This window comes from Hyperolius riggenbachi, chromosome 4, assembly GCF_040937935.1.
Source record: "Hyperolius riggenbachi isolate aHypRig1 chromosome 4, aHypRig1.pri, whole genome shotgun sequence".
Classification (NCBI taxonomy): domain Eukaryota; kingdom Metazoa; phylum Chordata; class Amphibia; order Anura; family Hyperoliidae; genus Hyperolius; species Hyperolius riggenbachi.
Window position 1 is genome coordinate 349754010 of NC_090649.1, and position 27779 is coordinate 349781788.

The 27779-nt window shown below is 43.4% G+C and overlaps 1 protein-coding gene across 1 annotated transcript in view; it reads right to left on the reverse strand.

Moving 5' to 3' along the window:
• Positions 1-27779, reverse strand: part of GALNT2 (polypeptide N-acetylgalactosaminyltransferase 2) — a 1163038-nt gene that overhangs the window by 838053 nt on the left and 297206 nt on the right. The window contains exon 8 of the mRNA XM_068231909.1: positions 18575-18662. Within this exon, the coding sequence (XP_068088010.1) occupies positions 18575-18662 (88 nt within the window). The remainder of the gene's footprint in view (positions 1-18574; positions 18663-27779) is intronic.

Sequence of the window (27779 nt, forward strand, 5' to 3'; positions counted from 1 at the left end):
GTCACATGCGGATGTGACTAATGATGTCACTTCCGCATGTGACGTACTCCATGCGGGTACCATGCGCACTCTGTTTGCCTCAGTCGCAGCGATCTGTGAGGTCTGAGCTGTGAGGCAGCTGGGACACAGGAGAGGCCAACCAAGAGGGAGCAGGCATGGCGTCCATAGCGCACGCCATGCCTGCATCTCGGGGAGACGAGCGGGCGGCAACAGGAGGCGGCCGGATGCGGCCTGCGGGCCGCCAGTTGGACAGCGCTGATGTAGATCAATGTAAATTGTATGTTCCAAAATAATGATGCTGCATTTGTTTGACAGATATGTCTGGGCATAAATCCAATTGGAAGGAGATTGATCCAAAGAATGGATTAAAGGGGGATGCCATGAGAGACAAAGCAACAAACAGAAAAGGACGGAATAACGTTTTCCTGATGTTTATTTTTTATGTGACTTTGATTACTTCAGTGATCCATTGTTTGACAGTGACTGTGCAAGCTGAAGAAACAAACTTAGAATCTGAACTTTCATCAAAAAGAGATAACCCATGGATTGCAAAAAGAAATTACTCTTTCAGAGATTTTTTCCTAAAAAGTACAATAGATAACAAGAATGACATTGTAGGATGTTTTTGTTTAGGTTCAAATCATGATTGTGGTCTGCAATTGTTCTTCCAACACAATACAAATATAGATGTACAAGCATTAATAGAGTCAAGAAATGTGTTCACTAAATTGACAGGGCAATACATACATAATGATGTGATAGGTAATATAAATTGTAAACTAACTGAATTTAATTATTGGATAGTAGAAATTAATGGTAATGATACAGCGACTTGGTCTGGAAATTTTACAAAAGGAAATGCAAATACTTATGGTGAAAATGCAGAAAATATTAATTTATGGACTCAAAATATGATGATATTCTTATTTCCTGATAGTAATGTAATCAAAAGTGATGTTAAAGGAGATATCAATAGATTTTGGGAATTTCAAATATCTAGAGTAGATGTAGTAGCAAATATAAAAATTAATTTGACTGTGACAAATATAGTGTATCCAGAGATTAAAGTTATGCCACGTTCTTTAGAAATCAAAGAAGGTTATAAGAATATACAATTGATATGCAATACTACAATACAATACAATAACATTTGTAAAGCGCTTTTCTCCCATAGGACTCAAAGCGCATAGTTGTGTCTCAGATTAATACAGGGTTGCAGGCTGGGTTGTGTTACAAGGGAGATAGTCAGATGTTCATGAATGCCAGACTGAAGAGGTAGGTTTTCAGTTTAGACTTAAATGCTTCCAGGGATGGAGATGTCCTGATTGGGTGTGGCAGGGAGTTCCAAAGTGTAGGGGCAGCATGACAAAAGGCTCTGTCTCCAAAGGTTTTGAGGTGGACTCTGGGGTGACCAAGGTGTTATGTCCTTTTGATCTAAGATTGTGGGGGGTGTGATGTAGATGCAACAAGTCCTTCAGCCCAGATTGTGCAAGGATTTGAATGTCAGTAAGCCAATCTTAAACAGAATTCTTCATTTTATCGGTAGCCAGTGGAGTGAGCACAGGGTTGGTGTTATGTGGCAATGGCGGGGTTAGCTCGTTAACAGCCTTGCGGCGGCATTCTGTACTAATTGCAGGCGGCGTAAGTCTTTCTTATGCAGGCCTGTGTAGAGGACGTTGCAGTAGTCTAACCTTGATGTGACGAAGGCATGAACTAGGGTTGGAAGATCCTCTGAAGGAATTAGGTGTTTAATCCTTGCAATATTTCTTAGGTGAAAGAAGGAATGTTTCACAACAGCTGAGATTTGATTCCTGAAGCTTAATTTCCCATCAATCAGTACTCCCAAGCTGCGCACACAGTCTGAGTTGTTCAGGTCTGAGCTCCCTATCCTTAGCGGTGTTGATTGAGACTGGGGCTGCTTTGCTGTTGAGCCCTGGCCCTCGATAACAAGAACCTCAGTTTTGTCAGCATTAAGTTTTAGCCAATTATTATTCATCCACTCCTGAAGCTCAGCTAAACATGTGTTTATTTGTGGAGTAGGGTCCGTGACATCAGGTTTGAATGACAAATATAGCTGGGTGTCATCAGCATAGCAATGATATGTCAGGCCATGTTTTTGTATGATTTCTCCAAGTAGCAGCATGTATATGGTGAAAAGTAAAGGGGATAATATTGCGCCCTGAGGTACACCGTATTTTAGTGGTACACTGTTGGAGAGGAAGGGCCCTAAGGCTACCCTTTGTGTTCTGCCAGCCAGGAAGGAGTTGAACCACCGGAGAACAATGTCATCTATGCCACAGTACTCTTGTAGCCTGTTGAGCAAGATTTCATGATCGACTGTGTCAGAAGCCGCTGAGAGGTCGAGCAAAATCAGGATGGAACATTGACCCTTGTCTCTTGCAATGAGCAGATCATTGCAAATCTGGGTGAGGGCTGTTTCACAGCTGTGATATTTCCTGAAGCCAGATTGAAGAGGGTCAAGGATGTTGTTTCTGGAGAGCCTGGCTTCAAGTTGGAGGTAGACAGCCTTTTCAATAACTTTTCCCAGAAAGGGGAGGTTTGAGACAGGTCTGTAGCTGTTTAGAGCATCTGGGTCTAAGGATGGTTTCTTGAGTAGTGGCCTGACGATTGTTTCTTTCAGAGTAGAGGGAAACCACCCTTCTTGTAAGGAGCCGTTGACTATTTTGTGGAATGCCGGTGTAAATAGTTCAGGGCATTTCAACATGAACTTAGTGGGGCCAGGGGCCAGATCGCAGGTAGTCTGGCGAAGGTTTGAGAGGATATCCAAGATGTCTTTTTCAGTGATTACCTTAAAATCAGACCATGGTGGTAGGCTATTTTTGCACCTGTTATATGGCTCTGCATGGGTTTCTGGGGCTGTGAATTGAATGGCAGATCGTATGGAGGAGACTTTGTCTGAGAAGAAGTGGGCAAATTTCTCGCACAGTTCCTGTGAAGGTCTGATGCTGGATTTCCTGCAAGATGGATTGCAGAGACTGTTAACCGTGCGGAAGAGTTGGGCAGGTCTGTTGGCTGCATTTGCAATTTCGTGAGACAGGAATAAGAACTTCTTTTTGTTAATCATCGTTTGATATTTTTCCAGGTTAGCAATTAGGGAAAGTTTGTCATCAGGAGACTGATGTTTGCGCCACCTTCGTTCCAGTCTGCGTCCGTTTCTTTAGTTCCTTTATAGAGTTGTCAAACTAGTGAGCGTGATGTAATGGTGCGGAACGTTTAATCTTTAAGGGAGCTATGGCGTCAAAAGCGGCTGAGACATCGTGGTTATATTTAAGGACCATAGATTCAAGGCCTAAGTTGTGATCTGTCAGTCCGCCTAGATGGAGGCTGTTCTGAAGGTGTTGGGGTGTCAAACCGTTCAAGGAATGATATTTTATTAGTTTTCACTTGGTGTTTTGTAGCCGGTGCTGTAAAGGAGAAGTGGACAGTGTGGTGGTCTGACCAAACTACTGGATCAATTTCCACATTGGATATTAGGAGTTCTGAATGGAAAATGAGGTCCAAAGTGTGTCCTTTTTTGTGGGTAGGGAGGTTGACGGCTTGAGAGAAGCCCAGTTCATTCATGGAGAGAAGTAGCTTAGTTCCAAATTGGGAAGAGTGTGTATCGACCCATGCGTTAAAGTCTCCCAAAATTATCCACCTAGGGTGTTTCAGTGTTATGCAAGATACAAGTTCTGCTATTTCCTTGAGAAAAGCTGAGCCAGCATCAGGGGGTCAGTAGACAAGCAGTATGTTTATTTTTTTTCCAGCTGAGAGCTGGGCTGTTAGACATTCAAAAGAGTGGGTGGGGGCTACAGCAAGGGGTTTAATATTCAAACTGGATTTGAAGCACAGAGCTAATACTCCTCCCTTGCGGTTTTGCCTTTCACAGTGTAAAACTGAGTAATTGTCTTGTACCGCAGTCGCAAGAGTGGGCCCTGCGTTCTGATCCAACCAGGTCTTTGTAATTAAAGCTAGATCTGAAGCCTCTATTAGATCATGAATAACTGCTGTTTTGTGGTTTATGGACCTGGCATTGCAGAGTACTGCTTTAATGTTGTTTGCCTTAACTTTGAGGCCTGTGTTCCTAGCTCCTGGCTGGGGGTTGTAATCAGGAGTGTGGCAGCTATCTCTGTTATCTGGGTTCTTTACTGATACAGCTGATTTATAGATATGTGAGGATTGCTTTGATAGTAGAAATATGGATAGTCATATAACATACAAAAACACAAGGTGTTTTTTTGCCATTTCCGTTACTTACAGAAGGATCAGGAGCTGAGGGTTGAAGAAAGTTGAAGAATTTCAAAGTTTGAGGTCAGCTCCTAGCAGGCTAGGCATTTTCAGTCCAAGTCCAATTTTAATCCAGTTTAAATCTCAGCCATCCAAAGTGATCCATAATTTCTGATGAGCTGTAGTTGTTGCCAGAGAGTTGATGCATAGGATTCCTCTGTATTTTGGGTCCTGTCCGTGCCCAAATGTATTTAAATAGTCACATTTCTGAGACAAGATGTGGAGCAGCTTGAGAGAGCTGCAGCCCAGCTTGGACGCGCTCAGTAGAGCATTCTAGTGTATTGTTACCTCCAAATGCGACTTTAACATGGAGTAAAAATAATGAATTTCTAGGACATTTTTATAAGGGTAATATCCATGTGATTAATCAAGGTCCTAAAGGGAATGTAAAATGGATAAAGTCTAAATTGATTTATTCTTTAAATAAAGTGGCTATGGAAGATAATGGAATCTATATCTGTTGTATTAGTCTACAAGGATTAACTATGTAACTGTCAGGTTAGCTGCTCCCAGCCCCTCCTCCTGAGTTTCCTGTTTGCATAATAAGTAGTAGCAGATTTGCATATGATTTGTATCTGATTTGAATGCAAAGTGTGCAGAAAATCTATTTAGGTGCTGCACACTGAGCTGGTGGTCATTTCAGATGCAGCCTTAATGGTATGCGCTGGCGTTCTCCTCGCTGTTCAACCAAATGTAAGTTACACATTTTTTTTTGCTTAGCTGCTCCCAAGGTTTTAAATTTAGGTTAAGTCACTTGCCTGGAGGTTTGCCTCACCGTGGCGCAAGTGTCTAGTATAATATACTTTGCATGCAAACCATATTGGAAGCTAAAGTTCCTCCTAGTTTAATAAATGTTAGCACTTGTCTTGGATGCAGGGCATGCATTTTTCAGTCTAGCAGAGGCGGTGTATGCCTGTGCGATTAAATATTCAATTGCAGCATGTGTTTAGGGACGCGCAGCCTTTCCCCCCACCTTTTCTTAGTCTACAAGGATTCCCTACTAAATGTGACATGACTCAAATCACAGTCAAATCTCCTGAAAGAACCATTTGTAATAATAAAAAGTTCTACAAGGCAAGTCCTTTTCAATTCAATCATTTCCAGACCAAACCACTATTAAGATAAGGTAGATTTGTGATAATTGTTTGGAAGTTTAATATTTCAAGTTGGAAAATTTACACAAGATATCCAATATGCCAAAATTATCTTGCAAATTTGATACATGGATTGGAACAATGGTTTGAAAATAGTTTTGAAACTTTTCCTAGGAACAAACGAGGCATTATAGAGGGTATTTTAGGAGGTGCAGGAACCATTGGTGCCATAACTAACAGCTTGGATGTAAATACTTTGAAATCTGATTTAGAAACAGTGGGTTTGTGGGGAGGTAAAGGATTAAGGGTGCAAAGGAATATAAACCAATTGATGGAGAATATGATAATACAAACTGCATCTGTTTTAGGTCCTTCTGGATCACATTTGCAAGATATAGCTTTAATACTGATTGATAGTGAACAAAAATCACAGTTGGCAAGGATATGTTTGGAGACCCAAACTGAATATTCAACAAATTTTAAAATTATAGCACAGGCTTTCCACGGAGGAATAACACCTCTAGGAATATTACGAAATGTACCTAAGAAATATAAACATGCATTGAATCATATAGATTTGTGGAATAATAAATGGTATGGATGCAATCAGAATGAATGCATTAGTACATCAATGATACCAATAGCGGGTAAAGAACAAATTTTAGTGCCTGTGACAATATTAGGGGTTCCAGTTAGTGGTACACAATTATTGTATTATCAAATGTTTTATAATGATTTTGCCATGGATGAAGGAAATAATAATATTGATCAATTAGATTTATCATCACGTTTACATTTTCAATCAAAGGTTATTTGTCTGCCTAATCAGGGAAAACCTATTTATCATTCATGTTATCACAATCAAAGTCTTTACACTGCAAGGATTGAAAGGGTTAACACTCACACTGATCTAATTACACATGTGAAACAAATGAAGGTTTGCTTTCAAGTAATGTCCAGTGAAGAAATGGTTAAAGGGCATTTTAAATCATGTGTTCATTCAGAAAAGTTAAGTAGAGGTTTGTACTGTGTAGAAGGGGATATAAATGCAGTTAGTTTAAATGGTTTAAGAATCAATATCACATCTTTGATATCTGAAGATATTGATAGTCTCCCTATACAATATAATGTTTCACAAATTAATGAATTTCCCTGGGACAAATGGACAAAAGCAATAATTAAAGACAAAGGATTATTGTTAACCCTAACTAAAGAGTTGCATGCGGCAGAAATTAGATTTAACCATCAACAAGGAATATTGGAAAATGTAGAGCATGATGATGTTACATTTTCTAGTATGTCTTTTTGGAATAGTTTGAAAAAAATCGATAAGTACTTTAGGAAAAACTTCAGTGACATCAGCTGCAGGAAATGTATTATTACATCCTATAATAATTTTGTTTATAGTAGTATTATTTTGTATTGTATGTCAAATAATTTTAGCATTTAGAATTAGGAAATTTTATAGACTAATCAAAATAGAAATTTGTAAAGCAGAATTATATGCCAAAACTATAATTCAAAGGAAATTAGTAAATTTGATTAATGTGGACAAAGATTCTGGAGAAAGAGGATCTTTGACAAATATTCATAAACCAGTATGAATGGATACACACGATGAGAATGTGAGTTATGAATGTGATACAAATATTATAATATTTTCAAGGGAGAGATATGAAATATTATATTTTGATAAAGTTTAATTGACAAGGATCCTGTTGAATAGACTTATATCTGAGGTTGTTAAATGTTAGTAAGATCAATCTCCCATTTGGAAATATTAGGAGGTGAACAAGGAGTTTGTGGAAGTGTGACATGGCCCTCATAAGCTCGTTAACATTGAACAGAAATCTTTGTCCATCATTTCTCGCTCTTAAGAGTTACTTGGTGGAAAAATGTTGACTTCATGGCCTATGCTTTATCTTTATGCTGAATGATGTTGGAAATTATTCCACCCCTAATATATATGCTCAATACACGTTATACAAGTGACCACTAGTAGCTTATTGGGGTCCCTAGGACCAACTGTCCAATAAGAGATAGGTTGTTGCTCCTGGATGGGGGGACATAAATTTAATGTCCCTGAGTACTCCATGGAAGAACAACCAAAAAAAAAAAAAAAATTTATGTATAACTGTGCTATGGTATAAGTATGATAAATCCATGTATGCATATTCAGCAACCACGTTGCTTATGATGCAAAGTTTATGTTTACCGTATATACTCGCATACAAGCCGAATTTTTGACCCCCAAAAAGGGGGTCAAAAGTTGGGGGGTCGGCTTGTATGCGAGTCTTCCCTGGTGGTATAGTGGTTAGTGGTGGGTGTTCCGCGCCCCGCTCCCCCCCTCCCCGCTCCCCCCGCGGCCGCCGCTGCTATTACCTGCAGGCAGCGGCCGCTTCCTAATCCGCGTTCCTCTTCTGAAACTTTTCAGCGTGTATCACAGCAGCGCGCCCGGCGCTGCTGCTGTGACGGTGCAGGGGCAGGAAAGAGCGGTTCCCTTGGTAAGGGCGATACAGATCGCCGCTATAGGGAGCCGCGCTCTTTCCTGCACTCTGCATCGTCACAGCAGCAGCGCCGGGCGCGCTGCTGTGATACACGCTGAAAAGTTTCAGAAGGGGAACGCGGATTAGGAAGCGCCTGCTGCCTGCAGGTAATAGCAGCGGCGGCCGCGGGGGGAGCGGGGGGGTGGGGGCGGGAGTACTACCTACCTATGCTGGGCACTATACTGGCTAAACTGGGCACTATACTGGCTAAACTGGGCACTATACTGGCTAAACTGGGCACTATACTGGCTAAACTGGGCACTATACTGGCTAAACTGGGCACTATACTAGCTAAACTGGGCACTATACTAGCTAAACTGGGCACTATACTGGCTAAACTGGGCACTATACTAACTAAACTGGGCACTATACTGGCTAAACTGGGCACTTTACTAGCCATACTGGGGCACTATACTAGCTAAACTGGGCACTATACTAGCTAAACTGAGGCACTACCTACCCATACTGGGCGCTATACTGGCTATAATGGGTACTATACTGGCTATACTGGGCACTTTACTAGCTATACTGGGCACTATACTAGCTATACTGGGACACACTGGGGGGCTGCACCAATCCAGCATTTCCTACCCCCGGCTTATATGGGGGTCAATCATTTTTCCCAGTTTTTTCAGGGAAAAGTTGGGGGGTCGGCTTATATGCGGGTCGGCTTATATGCGAGTATATACGGTATATGTATCTGACTTTTGAGCAATAAAGTTTGATGAAAAAAAAAAGTTACTTGGTGGAGAAGAGATTGGTATGTATATGCCACCTTCCCCCACAAGGTAGCTAGCCATCTGGTTTCTATTATTAAGGGTTGGGGGAAGGAAATTCCTTAGCCACAGCAGGACAATGGGACTATTGAAATGTTGGTATATAGGAGGTATATAGGAATTCTAACAGGACTACGTGTATCTGAAAGAAAACTATAGCATCTTTAGATTAGTGATATACATGTGAGAATATATATATATATATATATATATATATATATATATATATATATATATATATATGTATATTAATGAGTAGATAGATTTTAATATTAATGATTAGATTGGTTTAGTAGCTGAGTGTAATAAGTTAGCAGATAGAAGTTAGTATTTGAATTAACCAATCAGAAGGCAGCTTGGAACCTAAGATGTCAGGGGCTGAGTTGTTATTTAAAATAAGTATGAGGGGGTTGAGGGGGTCTCACACATACGCTGCACATTCATTCACTGGCTGAAACTCATGCACACACATTTGAGTTTTCAGACATTTCAAGACAAAGAAACTGCATTGTATTCTTATTTTATTTGAGATCTTTTGTAACTATTTCTATTTTACTATGAAGAATTGTACTATGGACTTTGTATTTTTTTAATCTGAGACAATAAAGCTCACTTAAAGAGACTCTAACATTAAAAAGATCCCCTGGGGGGTACTCACCTCGGGTGGGGGAAGCCTCCGGATCCTAATGAGGCTTCCCACGCCGTCCTCTGTCCCACGGGGGTCTCGCCGCAGCCCTCCGAACAGCCGGCGACTGTGCCGACTGTCAGTTCAATATTTACCTTTGCTGGCTCCAGCGGGGGCGCTGTGGCGACTTTCTGCACGGAAATAGACGGAAATACCCGATCTCCGTCGGGTCCGCTCTACTGCGCAGGCGCCGGAAACTTGCGCCTGCGCAGTAGAGCAGACCCGACGGTGATCGGGTATTTCCGCGTACTTCGGCGCCGAGAGGCATCAGAGCGCCTGCGCAGGAGCCAGGAAGGTAAATATTGCGTCACAGCTGTACGGAGGGCTACAGCGAGACCCCCGAGGGACGCAGGACGGCGTGGGAAGCCTCATTAGGATCCTGAGGCTTCCCCCACCCGAGGTGAGTACCCCCCAGGGGCCGTTTTGTCGTTACAGTTCCTCTTTAAAGGTTACTTTTGCTCATCGCCTATTTGTCTTGACAACAAAGGCATGCAATGGAAATATTATTCATAAAAGCTTCTATTATATAACAGTAACTATACGTGGCTTATATCCACTCCAGAGTTACTAAAAGAAGGTTTTATCAAAATAAGGGAGCCTAATGGAAGCTTCCAGTGATTGGTTAGAATTTTGATCGATATATTCATAAACCAATGCGGATGGGAATAATCACATAGGGGGTGGTTTCTGATACACGCCCTCATACCATGTGACCCATAGGAAGTATAAATAGGCTGCTTGAAAGCCAGTCCAGGTTAGGCTGCTGTCATGAGCGGACACGCTATATGACTCTTTGTTGTTTTATTTTTTAATGTAATTGCACCTTAGCACCTATGCACATTACACACTTCACGTTTTCCCTTGAAAAAGCTTCCGCTAGGAAGTGAAACATGTTGGGTTGTCTTGGTGGGGGATTAGTGTAATTTATTATTACTATATGAACTGAGGGGCGGAGAATATTTCTCCTGTGATGCAGTTCATAAGAAATGGAGTTTGTATATAATAGTGACAGCAACCTAAGAAAGTAAATTATTTTAAATGTAGAAGTAATAAAAGCTATGTTTTAATAGTCCTTAGCTTGAGGTAAATACTGTTTATCATTAGTTGTTCAGGCTTTGTGTGTTTATTGGTTAAAATAATGCTTATGCATCAATAATTTCCACAAACTGATGTGTAAATAACTCCTCTGACACAGTAAGTGAAGTGGCTGTGGTGCTAGTGGTGATGAGGCAAGTGGTAAGTTGTGGAGTGCCTGAATCAGAGCAGAAGGATGGCGTGGCTAAATCTGAAAGGAAGCGGTAGAAGATTGGGTGTGGTGTGTAGGCCAGCCAATCACTTCCTCAGCATTTTGTGAGTTCAGGGTACGTGCCCCTGACCACTGGGCATTATTGTAGGGCCAAAGAAAATAAAAGCAGCACGACCCCTATGACCCCTGCAGTGTGGCCTGCCTCTGTCTGTTATATATTTATTTCACAATATTAAAATATCCACCCCCAAAAATATCCTGCCAGTTAGGAGGAACTGGTAGTCACTTTACACAGGTAAGGTGACGATAGGGTTTATATAATGCTATCTGCAGCAATCACTCACAATATAGGCCCAAAACTGGGGGGGGCAGTAGTGGTCAGATACTAGATGATGCGAGTAGTGGTGGTGAAGGATTATTGGGTTATGTAGTTGGTGCACTATTATGACCACCAGCCGACTGGTCTCCAACCGCTAGCGTGTGCACTGGACACAGAGAATTGCAAAACAATATTAATAGAGTAAAAAAAAACAAAAAACGTATGATTAGGGGTATTGTGCAAAGTACTGTACCAATAGCAGCAGTGAGCACACCTGTGTCAGTGCACTGTGGACTTCTTTTCTAAAGAACAGGAAAAAGATTGGCAGCACTCAATCAGGTTGCAACTGAAATGAAGCCAACAGAGGCGTGCACCTCTGTTGCTGTCTACTAATGGCTAGCTGTCCTTGAAGCCAATGTCCTCCTTTACTGAATCTGTTTTGAATGCAAGTTGTGTCATCTGCCCGTGTGTGGGCTCTGCACATCTATGCAGCTGGTCAATTCAGATGCAGCCTGTATTTAGAAGAACTGCCAATATCTCCTGTTGAACGAAAATGTACGTTTACTTATGGCTAGCTGCATCCATGTGTATCAGTTTGCATTCAATTTATTTAAATTAGGGTTTAGAGCATAGTTTAGCATCTGATTTTTACTCAAGGGGGGTATTTCAAGTCCCTCATGTGTGGGTTCTGCACATCTATACAGCTGGTCAATTCGGAGGCAGCCTGCATTTGGAAGCGCTGCCAATATCTCCTGTTGTAAGAAAATATATTACACTTGCGTTGAGACAATTTATCATGAGACATGGAGGAGGAATACAAATGGGTATTTAATATACCGTTAAAGTCACCTGACCAATTTCACAAGAGAGTTGTAATAGGTAATAGGTGGCCAGCACAGGCTGAAAAGGCAGCAAGAGGATTAGAGGGATGTGAATAGGAGGACACCTACTGGTATGAAAATGCAGAAATCCAATCCATACAATTTGAACCAAACAATAAGAAAAAAACAAAACGGATCATAAGCCTCAGGAAAGAAACATAAGAGACCTCATCATGGCAACAGCAGATGCAAGATGCCTTATCAACCACCTGGGCGTTACGGACGAGCTCAGCTTGTCCAGTAACGCCGCGCTGGATTGCTCGGGCCCCGGTGGGCCGATTTGGATAATTTTTTTTAAAACACGCAGCTAGCACTTTGCTAGCTGCGTCTTACCTGAACGCCGCCACCCGCCGCGAAAGTGCCCCCCCACCCGCAAACCCCTTGCGCAGCCTGGCCAATCGTCGCCAGGCTGCGCTATGGGGTGGATCGGGACTCCCTCTGACATCACGACGTCGATGACGTCATTCCGTTTGTCGCCATGTCGATGGGGGAAGCCCTAAAGGAAATCCCGTTCAGAACGCGGGATTTCCTGATGGGCTTCATCGCCGGCGGCGATCGGAGGGGTGGGCAGGATAGCGCAGGGAGGGGGGAATCATGTAGCTAGCGCTAGGCTAGCTACATGCTAAAAAAAAAAATTGAGCAAAAAAACCCTCCCGCGACCACGGGAATCAAAACGCTAGGCAGGTTAAGGGCATCCACATGGAAGATCTGGTATAGGGAGTAAGGATAATCACAGCTATGCAAATTGTTCTGAGTTGATGCAAATTGTTCTGAAATTATGCAATTTTTTTATGCAATTTTGTGCAGCTCGCAAATGTACCAATCAATTTAAACCTGGGTTTAAATTGATTGGTCTATTTTCAAACTGCATACATTTGCATACAAAAAATTGCATTATTTCAGAACAATGTGCATCTCATTGATCATCCCTAATAGAGAGGCAGCAAAATTACCTCCACGTAACCTGGAAACACATAATAAGCATAACATCACAACATTAAGAGCTAAATAGTGCAAAAAAAACCCAAAAACAAAAAACATTAAAAAACAGAGATTAGATATATATTACTTTGACAAACTCTTATGCTAGGTACACACAATACAATTTTCTGACAGATTTACTTGCCAGATCGATTTTTTTCAACATGTCCGATCTAAATCTCAATTGATTTTTCCAATCGATTTTCATTCACTTTTATGGAAATTGATCAGAAAATGCTCGGAAAAATCGAAATTCAGATCGGACATGCTTGAAAAAAATCATTCTGGCAGGTAAATCTGCCAGAAAATTGTATTGTGTGTACCTAGCATTAGAGAGATACAGCACAATCCTGTGGATAAAAATAAAGCAAAAATTCAAAGGCAAGTCCTTCCAAAGAAGGTAGTAAAGTGAAAGACATGCAGGTGACATGCACAAAAAATTTCTCAAAGTCTAACGAATCGTCCTGCCAAAGCCTACACTGACGGCCTGGCCGGGTGGATTAACCCCTTAGCATCCTCAGGAGGGTTCCCCCACCTGTCAGTTAGCTCCAAGCTACACGACTGGAAAGCTAGGTCAGGTTGCTGCAATGTGTCATTGCCCTTGGCAACCGGACGTAACCAACCAGGGGAATGAGGTTCAGTGACGACCGTGAATTCGCGACCATAGAGACAGTGCTGCAGCTGGGGAAGGGTACCAACCGTTGCTACACGCACTCTCTCTATAGTGGCAGGGGCCATCTCTCGGTCCCTTTGGGGAATGATTATCTGCTGGTCTGCCTCCTCCACCTTGGACAGCTCCAAGCAAATAACTTCCCAGAACACTCTCAGCCTGACCCTCCCCCACCCCAGCTGGTGACCTGCTGGCCCGACCCCTGAGGTCTTCCAGGCTGCTGTCAAATCGAACATCGAGAGCTTGGTGCTGCCTGTCACACATTCCAGGAAGGTTGCAGATGGAGAGGCTCCTGGGCCCTCAGGGCCAGGTTCCGAAGTGGATGTTGCTGACCCAGCAAAATTTGTCACTTCAGTGGACAGTCCCTGTGCTGTAGACCCGCTAGCGCTGCTGGTTACCACTGCAGTGGAGGGAGTGTCTGCCTCACACATATCATTGCTCCTACCTTTGATCTCACCAACGTCTGAAGGGGAAAGATCTGGCCTGGTGCCGTCTGTCCCTTCAGTGGGCAGTCCACCGGCTGCAGCCCAGCGACTACTGCTGGTTACTCCTGCAGCCGAAGGAGTGTCCACAGGACAAGCATCATTATGTAGCACAATACATATGATATCAACATTATCCGCCTTACACATATTGACATTTAGAACATCACATTCCACATCAACATTATCTGCAGCATTATACACAGTGCTACTCAGCACTTCACAAGTAGCATCAACAGTCTGCATTCTCTGGATCAACATGTCCCACTCCAGGCCTAGGCACTGGTGAATCACTAGGGCTGGCTCCTAGTATACAGTCCGTAGCCCCGGGAGGCCCACCAGCACCCCCTACTTGCACAGAGTTATCAAACAGTACATTGCAAGAGTCATGAACTTCTGCTGGGGATGCAGGCTCAAAGGGGGTTGGGTTAGGCTCATACTGGGCTACTAGCCGTCCTAGGTCAGAACCCAGCAAAACGTTGGTGGGGATTTTGTCAGTTACCCCAACTTCCAGTCCGCTGCCGGTCCCCCAATCCAGGTCGACCAAGGCGGTGGGTATGGCTGGGGTGACACCCCCAACCCCTCTGACAGCAATCATTTTCCCAGGTATGTACTGCTCCGGGTTCACAAGCTGGGGATGTAGGAGAGTCACTTCTGCTCCAGTGTCTCTCAGCCCAGTGGCAACTGTACCCCCAACCGTGACCAGATGCAGATTCTCTGCATAGCTACCTGCATTCCTGTTGGCACACAACGCATTTCGGGCCCCGCCAGAGTTTGGGGCTTCCTCCTTTTCTGGGCACGTAGCACTGATGTGACCCAGTTTGTTACAGGCAAAACATTTCCGAGTGTCAACGGTGGCTGTTTTACCTCCAGGAGGCTGCGGTGCTTGGCTTCGCTGGGTGCTCAGAGGAGAAGGTCTCGCGGTCTTTTCTCCCTTCCAGCTGGGCACCGTAGTCCTACGAAAATCAGATGCTCGATTGGACGTGTAGGAATCATCGACTTTCACGGCCTCATCCACGGTCTTCGGCTCTCGGTCCTGTACAAACTGCCGGACCTCAACAGGGCAAGTGTGGAAGAAATGGTCTTTTATTATCAGTTCCTGCAGGGCATCAAAGGTTTCAACCGCCAGTCCTTTTAACCACTGCTGGAAGGCAGTGTACAGGTTGCAAGCATGATCCAGGTAACTGTCATTAGGACCTCGCTGCACTGTCCTGAAACGTTTACGATACACCTCTGGCGTGAGGTGGTTTTGCGCAATGATGGCTTTCTTAATTGCCTAAAAGTCTGTTTCTTCCTCCTGGGGGAGACTCACAAACGCCTCCAGGGCCTTGCCTCTCAGCCCTGGTGTGAGGTATCTTGCCCACTGCTCACGGGGCACCCCATACTGTCGACAAGTCCTTTCAAACCCCTGTAGGAAAGGGTCTATGTCAGAGTCCTTGTCCATAGCGGGGAATTTATCCAGGGGCATTCTGTGGACTCGCTCACCTTTGCGTGTTGCGGGTCCAGCAGACCGGTTCTGCTGCTGAAGTTTAGCCAGTTCCAGCTGGTGTTGCCGTTCAGCACTTTCCCTCTCGGCCTGGAGTCGCTGTGCAGCTTGTTCCCTCTCGGCTTGGTGTCGCCGTTCAGCACTTTCCCTCTCGGCCTGGTGTCGCCGCTCAGCTCATCCCTCCTCTGCCTGTTGATGCAGTAGGATCAGCTTTAGGCGCAGTTCAGGATAAGCCGAGTTCAGTAGCTGTAGATCATCCACCTGTTCAGTGGATCGTCCAGGACATCGTCTCCACTCGCATTCTGTGGCGAGAGCGATTCCTCCTCTGGCGTGTCGTGAGCTGCATCCGCTGGCGTTGGAGCATGGGCTTGCTCTGCCTCATACTCCTCGAGAGCACGAACTAACTGCTCCTTAGTCTGGCCGCTCACCGTCTCGAAGCTTTTGTGCTCACACAGGTTGAGTAGTATTTCTTTGCTTTGCCTTGCACAGCTGGTTGCTTTCTGAGCCATCGTGTTGCAAAAAAAAAAAAAAGAAAAAGGGGGGGGGGGGGGGGAGGGAAAGCAAAAATGCCAAGTGTGTACCTTTGTGAAAAAAAAAGTATATAGATTCTGCACTGAGTAGACTTCTGTAGGCTAGTCGCTTCTAGCAAGCTTCCAGCCTTTAGTACTCAGAATAGCGAGCTAAACTGCGTACTAATGTACTAAACATTCCCACCACTACCAGCCAAATATGTCAAGAACCGGCCCGCGGGACACCTGCGTATACGGTTCCCGACTGCGGGTTTGACCAGATCGAGAGGGGAAGCAGCCTCAGTCAAGCTAAAACAAGGCTGTGACCCCTCAGAACACTTCTCACTGCCACCACTAGCTGTTGCTAGACACTTCCACTCTGCTGTCGAGTTACTTGCACTGGCGTTTTCCTACGTTGGGTCAGCTGCGCGCTTTAGGCCAACGTATGACAAACGCCCCACACACACACACGCACAATTGCAATCTTACACTGTAGTGAAGCAAAACCACTAACAGTCTTCCCGAACGATACTGTTAGCCACTCCGGGACTTCCCACTCTGCTGTTGAGCGCAGAAGTGCCCCATACACACAATGCAATTACAATCTTATACGGTAGGGTTGCTCAATCATACAATCAGGCATGGACTTATACACAGTTACACTTCAGTCTGTTCTAGACTATGAGTGTTAGTTTAGTACAGCAGAAGTCAAACTTATTAAATAACGATTTAATATTCCAGGAAAAAGTGGAACAATGCAGAATATAATATATACAAAAGATTTACAAAAAAACAAAGTAAAAATACAATGATAAAAAGGTACAAAGATACACACAAGGCGATTTGCTTACCAAATAAAACAGGGATCAAGATAGAAGAACCTTGGACTTGCGTTTTGTGGACGGACACAGTTCTGGTTGGACCAGGAGTCACTTAGCTTCAGCTACCGTCAGGAGTGGACTGATTTTAGGTATCTGCCCCTGCCTTTTATGCTGGAATATTTGCATTTGCCTTGATGCTGCAAGCCTGTTTGGACGGGGGAACTAGTTTTAATTACATCCCCAGAGATAATTTGATTCCCAGAGATCTAACCTCCACATGTAAAAAGTGCATTATAGCACACATGCACACACGCACACACGCACACGCACACGCACACGCACACGCACACGCACACACACACACACACACACACACACACACACACACACACACACACACACACACACACACACACACACACACACACACCCCAAAAGACTTCCTTACTCCCGGTTACAGGTGACAACACATGGGTGACATTATTTCCTAGCATATCAAAGGGAAGGATTTGACTGGCTATTGACTAAGTAGCCATCTCCTTGCCAGGGGCTAGCAAATCCATTTAGCATTCCCAGCTCCTAAGTGTTCCCTAATTAGCAGCAGACAATTATAGAGTTAATTCATATGTACATAACAGAACTCCAGGAAGCTAGCTGCCAATACCTTCAAAGTCTGGCTGACATACATAATATACAGCAGATAGAAAAATGGAAATATACTCCTGTATTATCCCAACTTCATAACTAGCTGCTATATCATGACAAGTGCCACCGGTTCTGACGGTTTCCTGGACCTAAAGACAGAGCTTGCGCAGTTAGCGTCCTTCCATCACAACTCTGCGCATATGCCCCTTCTGCATATTTTTTACAGAACAATTTCACAATGTTTAAGCGATCACAATTTGCATTTTTTAGTTTCAAACATTTTTATTGAAATATCTGATAAAATATGACAGCTTTGATATAGTCCCTTAGCAAAGGGCATTTTGCTTTTATATATATAACAGTAATAACATATATCAACAAGAACAGTACAGGCAGGTTACATTAATAATCTAATTTGTTAGAACCCAGGCAGGTGAGCACACCCCCTAAAAGGAGAGGGCAGAGGACCGCAGCCCCAATGATTGTGATGCTGAGAGCCAGGGTTGCCATGTTCGGGTGAATGATAATGTATTATCATTTAGGATAGCTAACATCCTTTCTGATATCAGTATATCTTTGATGATGGTATCTGTTGATTCGAGTGAAAGGGTCGGTTTTAACCACTGGCGGGCAATATGAAGTCTGGCCGCTTTGGCCACATGTTGGGCTAGTCTATGGTGTGGATATTTCCATTTGACGGGCTTATGTCCTAATAGAAGTTGTAGGGGATCAGGAGACAGGGATGTTTCGAGAGCCGTACCTATTGCTGTGGTAATTTACAATTTGCATTTTTTAACATTTCAATCATGATCGCTCTAAATTTGCAAAAAAAAGTGCCACATGTACCACATTTTCACTAATCACGGATCGCTGGCCATCGCTGCAGTAAGATCACTGCCATATACTTTTAATTACCCTACCACTTTTCAAAGCACAAGCGATCGCCAGCTATTCCCAAAATCTGTGGAAAATGGCTGCAAATCGCCCTAGATAAAGTTCTCACAAATTAATAGATTTTGTTTAAATAGAAAAGCTTCGGCCAAAAAACTGCATTTTTTTTTAAATAGAGACCAATTCTTTAGTCTTGAAGTAAAACAAAATGTTTCAAAACATATTGTGAAACCACCCTAGTAAAATACTACTTACCTCCTTTTAAATCTGCTGATGCCCCAACATACTGGAAGTTGTCCATATTGATCACATCAATTATTGGAGACACAACTCTAGTTCTGTCCTAGGAAATATATAAAAGGAGGGGAAAAAAAGTTTTAAGAAATGAGCAATAAACTTAATGGATTTGGAAATACCGTATAGATGAAAAACGTTACAAACTTAAGATGACCACAAATTATCCCTTAACCATTTTAGCTGAATGGACATGACTGTCATGTTCATTCGGCTGCTACTGTTCCCATTCATTGATCCAAGTCCCCGGCAGAAAGACCGATGACTTCTTTGAGAAGCTGGAAACTTTCTGAAGAAAAAAAAAAAAAAAGTTTCCTGTCCTCCTTATACTTCCTGGAAGCAAGAGCGTTCACTTCCAGGACTAAAAGAAAAAAAAAAAAAAAAGTTTGACCGTGGCCATCTTGTGGCTAAATAGTAAAACTATATCCACATACATTTTTTTTTAATTACTAAACATATTATCACATTTAAAATTAACTGTTTATCTCCCATACCAAAAATTACCCAAATAAAATGTTTAATGAACAAAAAACCAAATAGTTACCTAAGGATCTGAACTTTTTTCATAAGCATGTGAAAAGGGTATATTACTAATAGTTTTTAAATTATAAGCTTTTAAACGCAAAACTGAAAAAATACCCCTTTATTTCCAAATACAATATTGGTGCCATACATTGTGATAAGGAAATAATTTAAATGGTGTAATAACTAAGACAAATGGGCAAATAAAATACATAGGTCTTAATTATGGTAGCATGTATTATTTTAAAGTTATAATGGTCGAAAGATAGAAGATCACCCTGTAAAATAAACCTCATATTGCTCAGTACTGTATATCTGAACCACCCAGTGGATAGCAGGGACTGTGAATGTGCAGCGGGATCTGACCGCGGCGGTGGCTTGCACCAACAGATAAGCGCTGACTATTTTTTTAAAAAAAAATCTTTATCAGAAATTTTTGAACAGTACAAAATCACATCATATAATATTATCATTCTTATTCAAAAGGTCTTATTAGTCGTATAAAACCACCTTTCTTTGTGATTGGTACAGGAAAGAACATATAGTAGGTCTTCTTTAATCTAAAAGCTATGTGGCATATACATTATGTTATATCCTTATGTTCACTTCCTGTAGGATTACAGATGCCGATGTATATGACTGTTCTTGTTATAAACATATATTATGTGTAAGATTATATAACAATATCAAATAAAAACTTTTAAACAATCACTTTGTTTCTTTGCATACGCTTCTCAATATTCACATTACTTTATACTGACATTTCTATGAAGCGTTTGACACATTAATGTTAAAGGGGGATTCTGCATATTATGGCTATGTTAGCTATTGGTCATAGCAGTCATTTACCAATATATCATCCTATTGTCAACTACTAGATAACATTTCAGATGTTCTGGTGAAATTATTATTGCCCAACACGCAATAATACCGCCTCAAATTCCTCCGATTCTCGAAACGTTGACCAGCAGTCCCATGTTTTTTTAAATACCTCAGTTCTGTTTTGAGCAACACGAGCTAGATTTTCCATATAATATACCAAATCCATTTATCCGATCAACTCCTTCAGGTTAGGAGCTGAGGTGCTTTTCCACCCTCTGATTATGATACATTTAGCTGCATTGAGAATATGTCTCACAATGGATTTTTTGTATCTCCTGACTGACCAGTCATTATGGTGTAGCAGATAGGTCTCCGGCAGGAACGGAAACTCACCCTCTAGTACGTTACTTATTAGTCTTTTGACTCCCTTCCAAAAAGCCACCACCCCAGGGCAATTCCACAGAATATGTAAAAGTGTACCCCTACTATTTCCACATCTCCAACAGGCAGGATTTACCTCAAAGTAGTATTTGTGAAGCTTAGAAGGTGTTAGATACCAAAAGGTCAGTACTTTGTAGTTAATTTCTTGTATTCTTGCTGCTAGGGAGGTTTTATGGGTGAAGATCTAGATTTTTTTCCTTTGTGCGGTAGAGAAAGTGGCTCCTACTTCTGATTACCATTTATCCATAAATGGCATGTTTGGGGATGACTGATCAATCAGGAGAGTGTAGATCACTGACAAAACCTTCCTCAGTGGTTCTTTTCCTGTGCATAGATTCTCAAAGGTTGTTGATGGTCTGGTCATTTCTGGTTGGATTTTTAATCGAGGAAACCTCTCCCTAAGATAGTCAAGAGAAGGCCATTCAGAGTGGTCCCTGAAGAGAGCGAGTGTCAGGCTTCTACTTTCCTCAGAGAGTCTGGATTGTGTACCGATTATCGGAATATCAGGATTTGTCACTAGTGGTAAAAGAGGAGATGGCCGAGGTGATCTCTCTGTCAGGTGTCTATCCTTATTAAGACTTTTGAAGGTGTTAATGCACAGTGGGGGGCAAGGCCATTTGTTCGTATTTGAGGAAGTTATCCATAAGAGGTCTGTCAGGGGAAATGTAGTTAAGTCCTGTTCTAGTTTAGTCCATTGCTTGCATTTTATAGGTCTACTCCAATCAACAGCTCTAGTAAGAACTGCTGCATGATAATAAACCGCAACATTAGGTACTGCCAGACCTCCTGATATCTTATTAGAATATAGGATATCTCTCTTCAGTCTGGGGGGGGGGGGGGGGGGTTGTGTCTCCAGATGTATCTGTTGAATGTCATTTGTACCTGTCGGAGAAATGAGTTCGGTATAGGGATTGGCAGAGTCTGAAAAAGGTATAGCAATCTGGGCATTGCATTCATTTTTAGAACTGCTATACGACCCAACCAGGATAGTTGTGGTAGGACCCATCTTTTTAGATCCTCTAACAATGTTCTCAGAATCGGAGGAAAATTCAGCGTAAAGACCTCGTTCATGGTGTTTGAGATATTAGTACCCAGGTATCTAATGCATTTTGTGTTCCATTTAAAGGGAAAGGAGCACTCCAGTTGTAGTCTAACGGTTTCGGGTAGGCTTATATTGAAGGCTTCGCACTTTTTAAGATTTATCTTGAAGAATGAGACCTCTGTGAATTTTTTAAACTCTTCTAACAGGTTGGGAAGCGTTGTAACTGGATATTTGACATAAAATAACAAGTCATCTGCGTACGCAGCTACCTTATGTTCCGTGTCCCCAACTTTAATGCCCACTATATCCCCATTGTTCGGGACATGGCAAAGGAACGGCTCTAAAGCCAAAGCAAAAATTAAAGGAGATAAAGGACATCCTTGCCTGGTGCCATTTCTTATGCTTAGGGGATCTGACAATGACCCATTAACTTTAATACGCGCTGAAGGTATAGTGTACAAGGAGCCTATGGATGATAGAAGTTTAGGTCCCATGTTTGTTTGTAACAATACAGCCTTTATCCAATCCCATCCCACTCGGTCAAATGCCTTTTCGGCGTCTATGGACAGGAGCATACCTTGGATATTACGTGGCCAAATGTGTTGTACTAGATCTAAGGTTCTAAATAGTGTTGTCTCGCGCCTCTCTGTTTGGTATGAAGCCTACCTGGTCCCAGTGCGCCATGTGATTCATATGCGGGGCAATTCTGTTTGCCAGTAATTTTGAAAAAAAAAGTCTAAATTTAAAAGTGAGATTGGCCTGTAACTGCCACATGTCGAAGGGTCTTTACCTGGTTTTAAAATCACTGATGTGTGTGACTCTAGGGTCTGGGCCGGGAATTGTGATTCAGGGGTACCTTCAGCTAGTGTGTTGTAGAGTTTACAGAGGTAGGGTGCTAGGGTGTCTTTATATTTTTTGTAATATTCCACTGGAAATCCGTCTGGACCTGGTGCTTTGCCTATTTTGATGCTAGCTATTACACTTTTTATTTTTTGTTCTGTAATAGGTACTTCCAGCTCTTTTATCGTATCAATGTCTAGTTTCGGGAGATCTGCAGAATTAATATATTTTTGGATTAATTGTCTCAAGGGTTCTTTTCCAGTTTTGCTCTCTCATCCCTCCAGATTGTATAATTTAGAGTAAAATCTCCTGAAGCTGTTTGCAATAGAGCCGTTCCTTATATGCCTCCTTCCCTCATGGTTTTACTGATGGCTAACACGGTACAATACCCTACTGGTCTACAATGTGGGAAACGTATGTTCTCTGCATTTGTTTTTTAAGTGCTTTAGCCAGTAACCTCCCGGACTTATTCCCATTGATATAATAAAGATTTTGGCACCTTCGCGCTGCCTGTTCAGCATATTCTTGTAAGAGTTTGTTAAGTTTTGTTCTAAGTTCCTTCAATTCTTTCAGAATCTCCAGAGAAAGAGAGCATTTATGTTTAATTTCTAGCTTATGAATTTCTTCAATAAGCTGTTTGATATTAGCGTTTCTCTCCCTTTTGATTCTGGCACCCATTTGGATTAGATATCCTCTCAGAACACATTTGTGCGATTCCCATAAGATAGGGGGAGAGATGTTTTCTGTATCATTGGTCCTGAAAAACGCATTCAGCTCTCTTTCAATTTCTCTGCAGTGTTCTGGGTCTTGCAGTGTCGAGATATTAAGTCTCCATGTAAAAAGGCCATCTTTTTTAGCTCTACAATTGAGAGTGATGCTGACCGGTGCGTGATCAGAGTAGGAAATTATACCTATGTCTGCTCCAATGTGTTCTGAGAGGAGATTGTGTGAAATCAGGATGTAATCGATCCTGCTGTAGAACTGGAATACGTTTGAGAAAAATGAGTAATCTCTAGACCCTGTGTGGGTAACTCTCCATACATCCACCAACTGTTGCTCGTGCAGCAGCTTCTTGATTTTATTTATCTTGGTGTAGGGGATGGCAGATCTGCCTTGTGAAGTGTCTAATTTGGGGTCTAAGGGGACGTTTAAGTCGCCTCCCAAGATGACACTTCCTTCAGCAAATGCGTCAAGTTCCTCAAAAAATTTCACCAAGAACGACAATTGGTCAGTGTTGGGAGCGTATATGGAGCCCAGGGTGTATTTCACATCTTTTATCAGGCATTTAACCAGAACAAATCTTCCTCCCAGATCAGACTTTACTTCTATTTCTGTAAAAGGTAGGTTGAACTCAACGAGTTCTACTGCAGATTTGATCTCCAACCCAAGTAGCCTGGGGCCCCGGCATCCCAGTCAGCTCCAGACTTCAGGCACCAGGAAGACGCCCAGGGGCCCTCAGGGGCCAGGGGCATCCCCGCTCTGACTGCAGTACAGGAGGGGGATGTGCTTCGACACCTCCGCAGACTCAACCCTAGAAAAGCCTCAGGCCCGGATGGGGTGTCCTCACTCTGCTTGAGAACCTGCGCAATCCAACTAGCCCCCATCCTCACCTCCCTCTACAACAAATCCTTATCAGAAGGAAAGGCCCCTTCCTGCTTCAAAAAGGTCCACAATTATCCCCGTCCCCAAAAAAACAGGGAACACTGAACTCAACAACTTCAGACCTGTGGCCCTGACCCCAATCACCATGAAAGTATTCGAGAGGCTAGTGCTGGCCCACCTGAAGCACTCCACCCGCACCCTCCTTGACCCACTCCAGTTTGCCTACAGGGAAAACCGATCAGTTGACGATGCCATCAATGTTAGCCTGGCATACATCTCGGAACACCTCGACAGTCCAAGAGCCTATGCTAGGGTCCTTTTCCTAGACTTCAGCTCGGCTTTCAACACCATCTGTCCGGACATTCTGATCGACAACCTTGCACATCTTGGGGCGGATTCCCTCCTCTGCAGGTGGGTAAAGGACTTTCTCTCCAACAGAACTCAACGGGTCAAGCTTGGCAGTCGCATCTCCAGCGAGAGATCCACCAACGTCGGGGCCCCGCAGGGCTGCGCGTTGTCCCCTCTCCTGTTTTCTCTGTACACTAACAACTGTCCCTCGGCCTCCGACACCGTCAAAGCTATCAAATTCTCAGACGATCCCACGCTTATCGGCCTCATCGACAGAAACGGGGAGGACGCTTACCGAAACGAAGTTGCGAGGATCTGCAACTGGTGCAAGGACAACAATCTTGTTCTCAACACAGCAAAGATCGTGGAACTTATCGTGGACTTCCGGAAACTCCCTCCGGCCCCCCTACCAGTGTTCATCGACGGGTCCGAGGTCTCCAGAGTCCAAAGCGTACGGTTCCTAGGCTCAACCCTAACAAGCGACCTTAAATGGGGGCAGAACACCACCAGAACCTAGAAGAAAGCTCAGCAGCGGCTTTTCTTCCTACGCCAACCGAAAAAATTTGAAATGTCACGGGATCTGCTCACCAGCTTTTACTCTGCGACCATCGAATCCATCCTCTGCTGCTCCATCATCGTCTGGTACGCAGGAGCAACCGCTACAGACAAATACAAACTCCACAGAGTGATAAAAGCTGCAGAAAAAGATCATTGGCACCCACCTGCCCTCCCTAGATCTCCTCTACTCCACAAGAATGAAGACAAGGGCCTCCAAGAACTTGCTCGACCCCTCCCACCCGGGCAGACGATACTTTGAGACCCTTCCACTGGGACGCCGTCTTAGATCCATCCCCGCCAAGACCACTAGGCGCATGAACACCTTCTTCCCACAAGCAGTTCTTCTGTTGAACTCACTGAACTCAAAACTCCCCCCCCCCATTCCCGGCCTACATCCTGGGGTCACCAAAGCCCCAGGCATCCCTCCCTCTCAGCTGTAAACTCTGACTGAAACATGGACTCCCACAGTAGCGATCACTCCCCCCCCCCCCCAGGACTCCATTTAATACTGAGACGCTCTAAATGTATGTATGTATGCATGTATGTATGTACGTCCTGCTTGCCTTTGCTATCTCTACCATGCGTTGTTATGTGTTATATGTATATGCCATGTGAGCCACAAGCAATTCCAGGCACACCACTCGGTGTGTTTGGCGACAATAAAGATGATTCTGATTCTTATTAATCAGGATCGACGTCCCTTTTGTTTTTTATTCAGGAGACACACTCAGATATGAGATTGGGAAATTCCTATCTCTCAATGCTGGGTGATTATCTTTCTTAAAGTGCGTTTCCTGAATGAAAACAATATGCGCCCTTTGTTTCCACATGTCTTTTAGGACTACCCTCCTCTTCTCGGGTATGTTTAGTTCTCTAGCGTTGAGTGAAAAGCATTTCACGTCTGCCATAGCTGTTTATGATAATGCAAGCTAGGTACATATGCAGAATCTCTACGTAAACCTCTTGTGGTCTTTGAACATATAACTGTTAAACATGTAATCATCTTCAACATGAAGAGAATAACTAAAAAAGCTTCTATCCTTCTCGGATTTACGACTACTTGAGTCGGCCTATCTGGAACAGGAGGAACCATGGTCAGAGGAAGTAGCTCTCCCTCATTCAACCAATTTTAACCTTTAAATCATGCATAGTACAATTAGGAACCAAGACGTATGAAAGTGAGAAGAGCGACCATTGCCTTGCCATGAATCTCCCTCATTCTGCCAGCCTGCATCCTCCGATATATAACTAATATGTTTAGCAGCATTTTACACCTTTATGCAAGTTTCCCACGTTTTGTGGCTTTATATTGGTGACATTTTACACTATACGCGTGTATATATAAAAGGAGTGTTTTATCTCTGAACTCCTACACGATCTAGTGTGCCTAGGTGTTATGAGGAAGACTCAAGGCACTACGTCTTACTCAGTTATGTATCAAGCATATAATCCATATAGCGAGCCAAATCACAGTGTTGGGAATGGCTATCTGTTTACAATATGCACGATTATAGTAGTGAAAAAATAACCACAGAAATCATTAAAATGACATGCTGTATACACATATGCACATCAAAAGAAGTGCGCAGTCTTCCCCCTCTTGTAGGTATGTCTTCATATATGAGGATATCCAGATCGGTAGGGCTTTCATATAAACTCCCCTTACATAGCCATCAAGGCCCGTTTATGCCCAAGTTTCAAAATAAGTGCACCGACATTAAGCGTATGTCAGTTCCTTCAAAGTGTGTCGTATTTATATGCACTGGGGAACGCTCTGCCATTGTCAGTTCACGGGTTTCTCAGGTGTCAAGGGCAAGTGCCCGTGGAAGGGAGAAGGCCCTAAAATTAGGCTATGCTGCGTCTGGTTGCGCGGTGTCGTAGTTTAGAGGGGCAGCCCTTATCAGTGTCATATGGCGGAAAGGTGCATGTACAGTACCTTATGATCGTGGTGGCTGAACTGCAAATCATATCAACGGTCGCCCAAAACGCTTCCCCCGTCACCTCATCTCTTTTGTGGTTTCTTGTTTCTTTGCGGAGGGCCCAAGATAAGCTTTTCAGGCTGCCATTCTGGTACTTCTACATGCGGTAGGCCTAATACTTTGATCAGGTCGGGTAGCTCAGCCGGGATCTTCAGGGTATGTATCTTGTCGTCTCCCAGAATATTCAGTTGGAAGGGAAATCCCCAATGATATTTAAGACCTTTCTCATTGACAGCTTTCAGAAGTGGCTGTAGCGCTCTTCTTTGGGCCAGGGTGCTTGGGGCGAGGTCTTGATATAATTGGAGCTGGGTTCCCTCGTGCTCTATAACATCCATTTTCCGCGCGGCCTGCATGATCGCCTCCTTCACGCTATAGTGGTGGAGCCAGCAGATTATATCATGTGGCGGTTCATTCGTTGCTGGCATAGGGCGTAAGGCTCTGTGTGCCCTGTCTATTTTGATGACATGATCGTCCGGTTATTTTAGGATCCTATTAAAGATCGTCACCAGGGTTTCTTCAATCTGCTGCGTCTCTATGGATTCAGGTAGGCCTCTTATCCTGATGTTACACCGCCGACTGCGGTTTTGCTGATCCTCAAGCCCCGCTCTGAGTAGTGAGTTGACCACTGATTGTTGTTTGTTGGACTCCTTGAGCTTAGCAAGGTCAGCTTTCACCGACGGCATCTCATCTTCTAGGCCTCCCAGCCGCACCTCATGTGCCTCTACCTCCGATTGCACCACTTGTAATTCTGCCCTGGACGCTACGGTAATCCTGTCCGCAAGTTCGGACAGGTCGTCTTTGGTTGGCAGATTATGTAGGAAGTCTCGTATTTCGTTAAGGGATCTGGTGGTTGCCGCGGCTGATTCTGAGGCCGAAGCCATTTCAGAGGTGCTGGGTGATGCGTCCCCCATCTTTGCAGGAGTCTGCGTGGCCTTGTTTCGTTTTAGGTATTTTGTGACCCTCTGCTGCCCTGGAGAGGTCTCTGCTGCTTGCAGTTTCGTCCCCTTCTTGC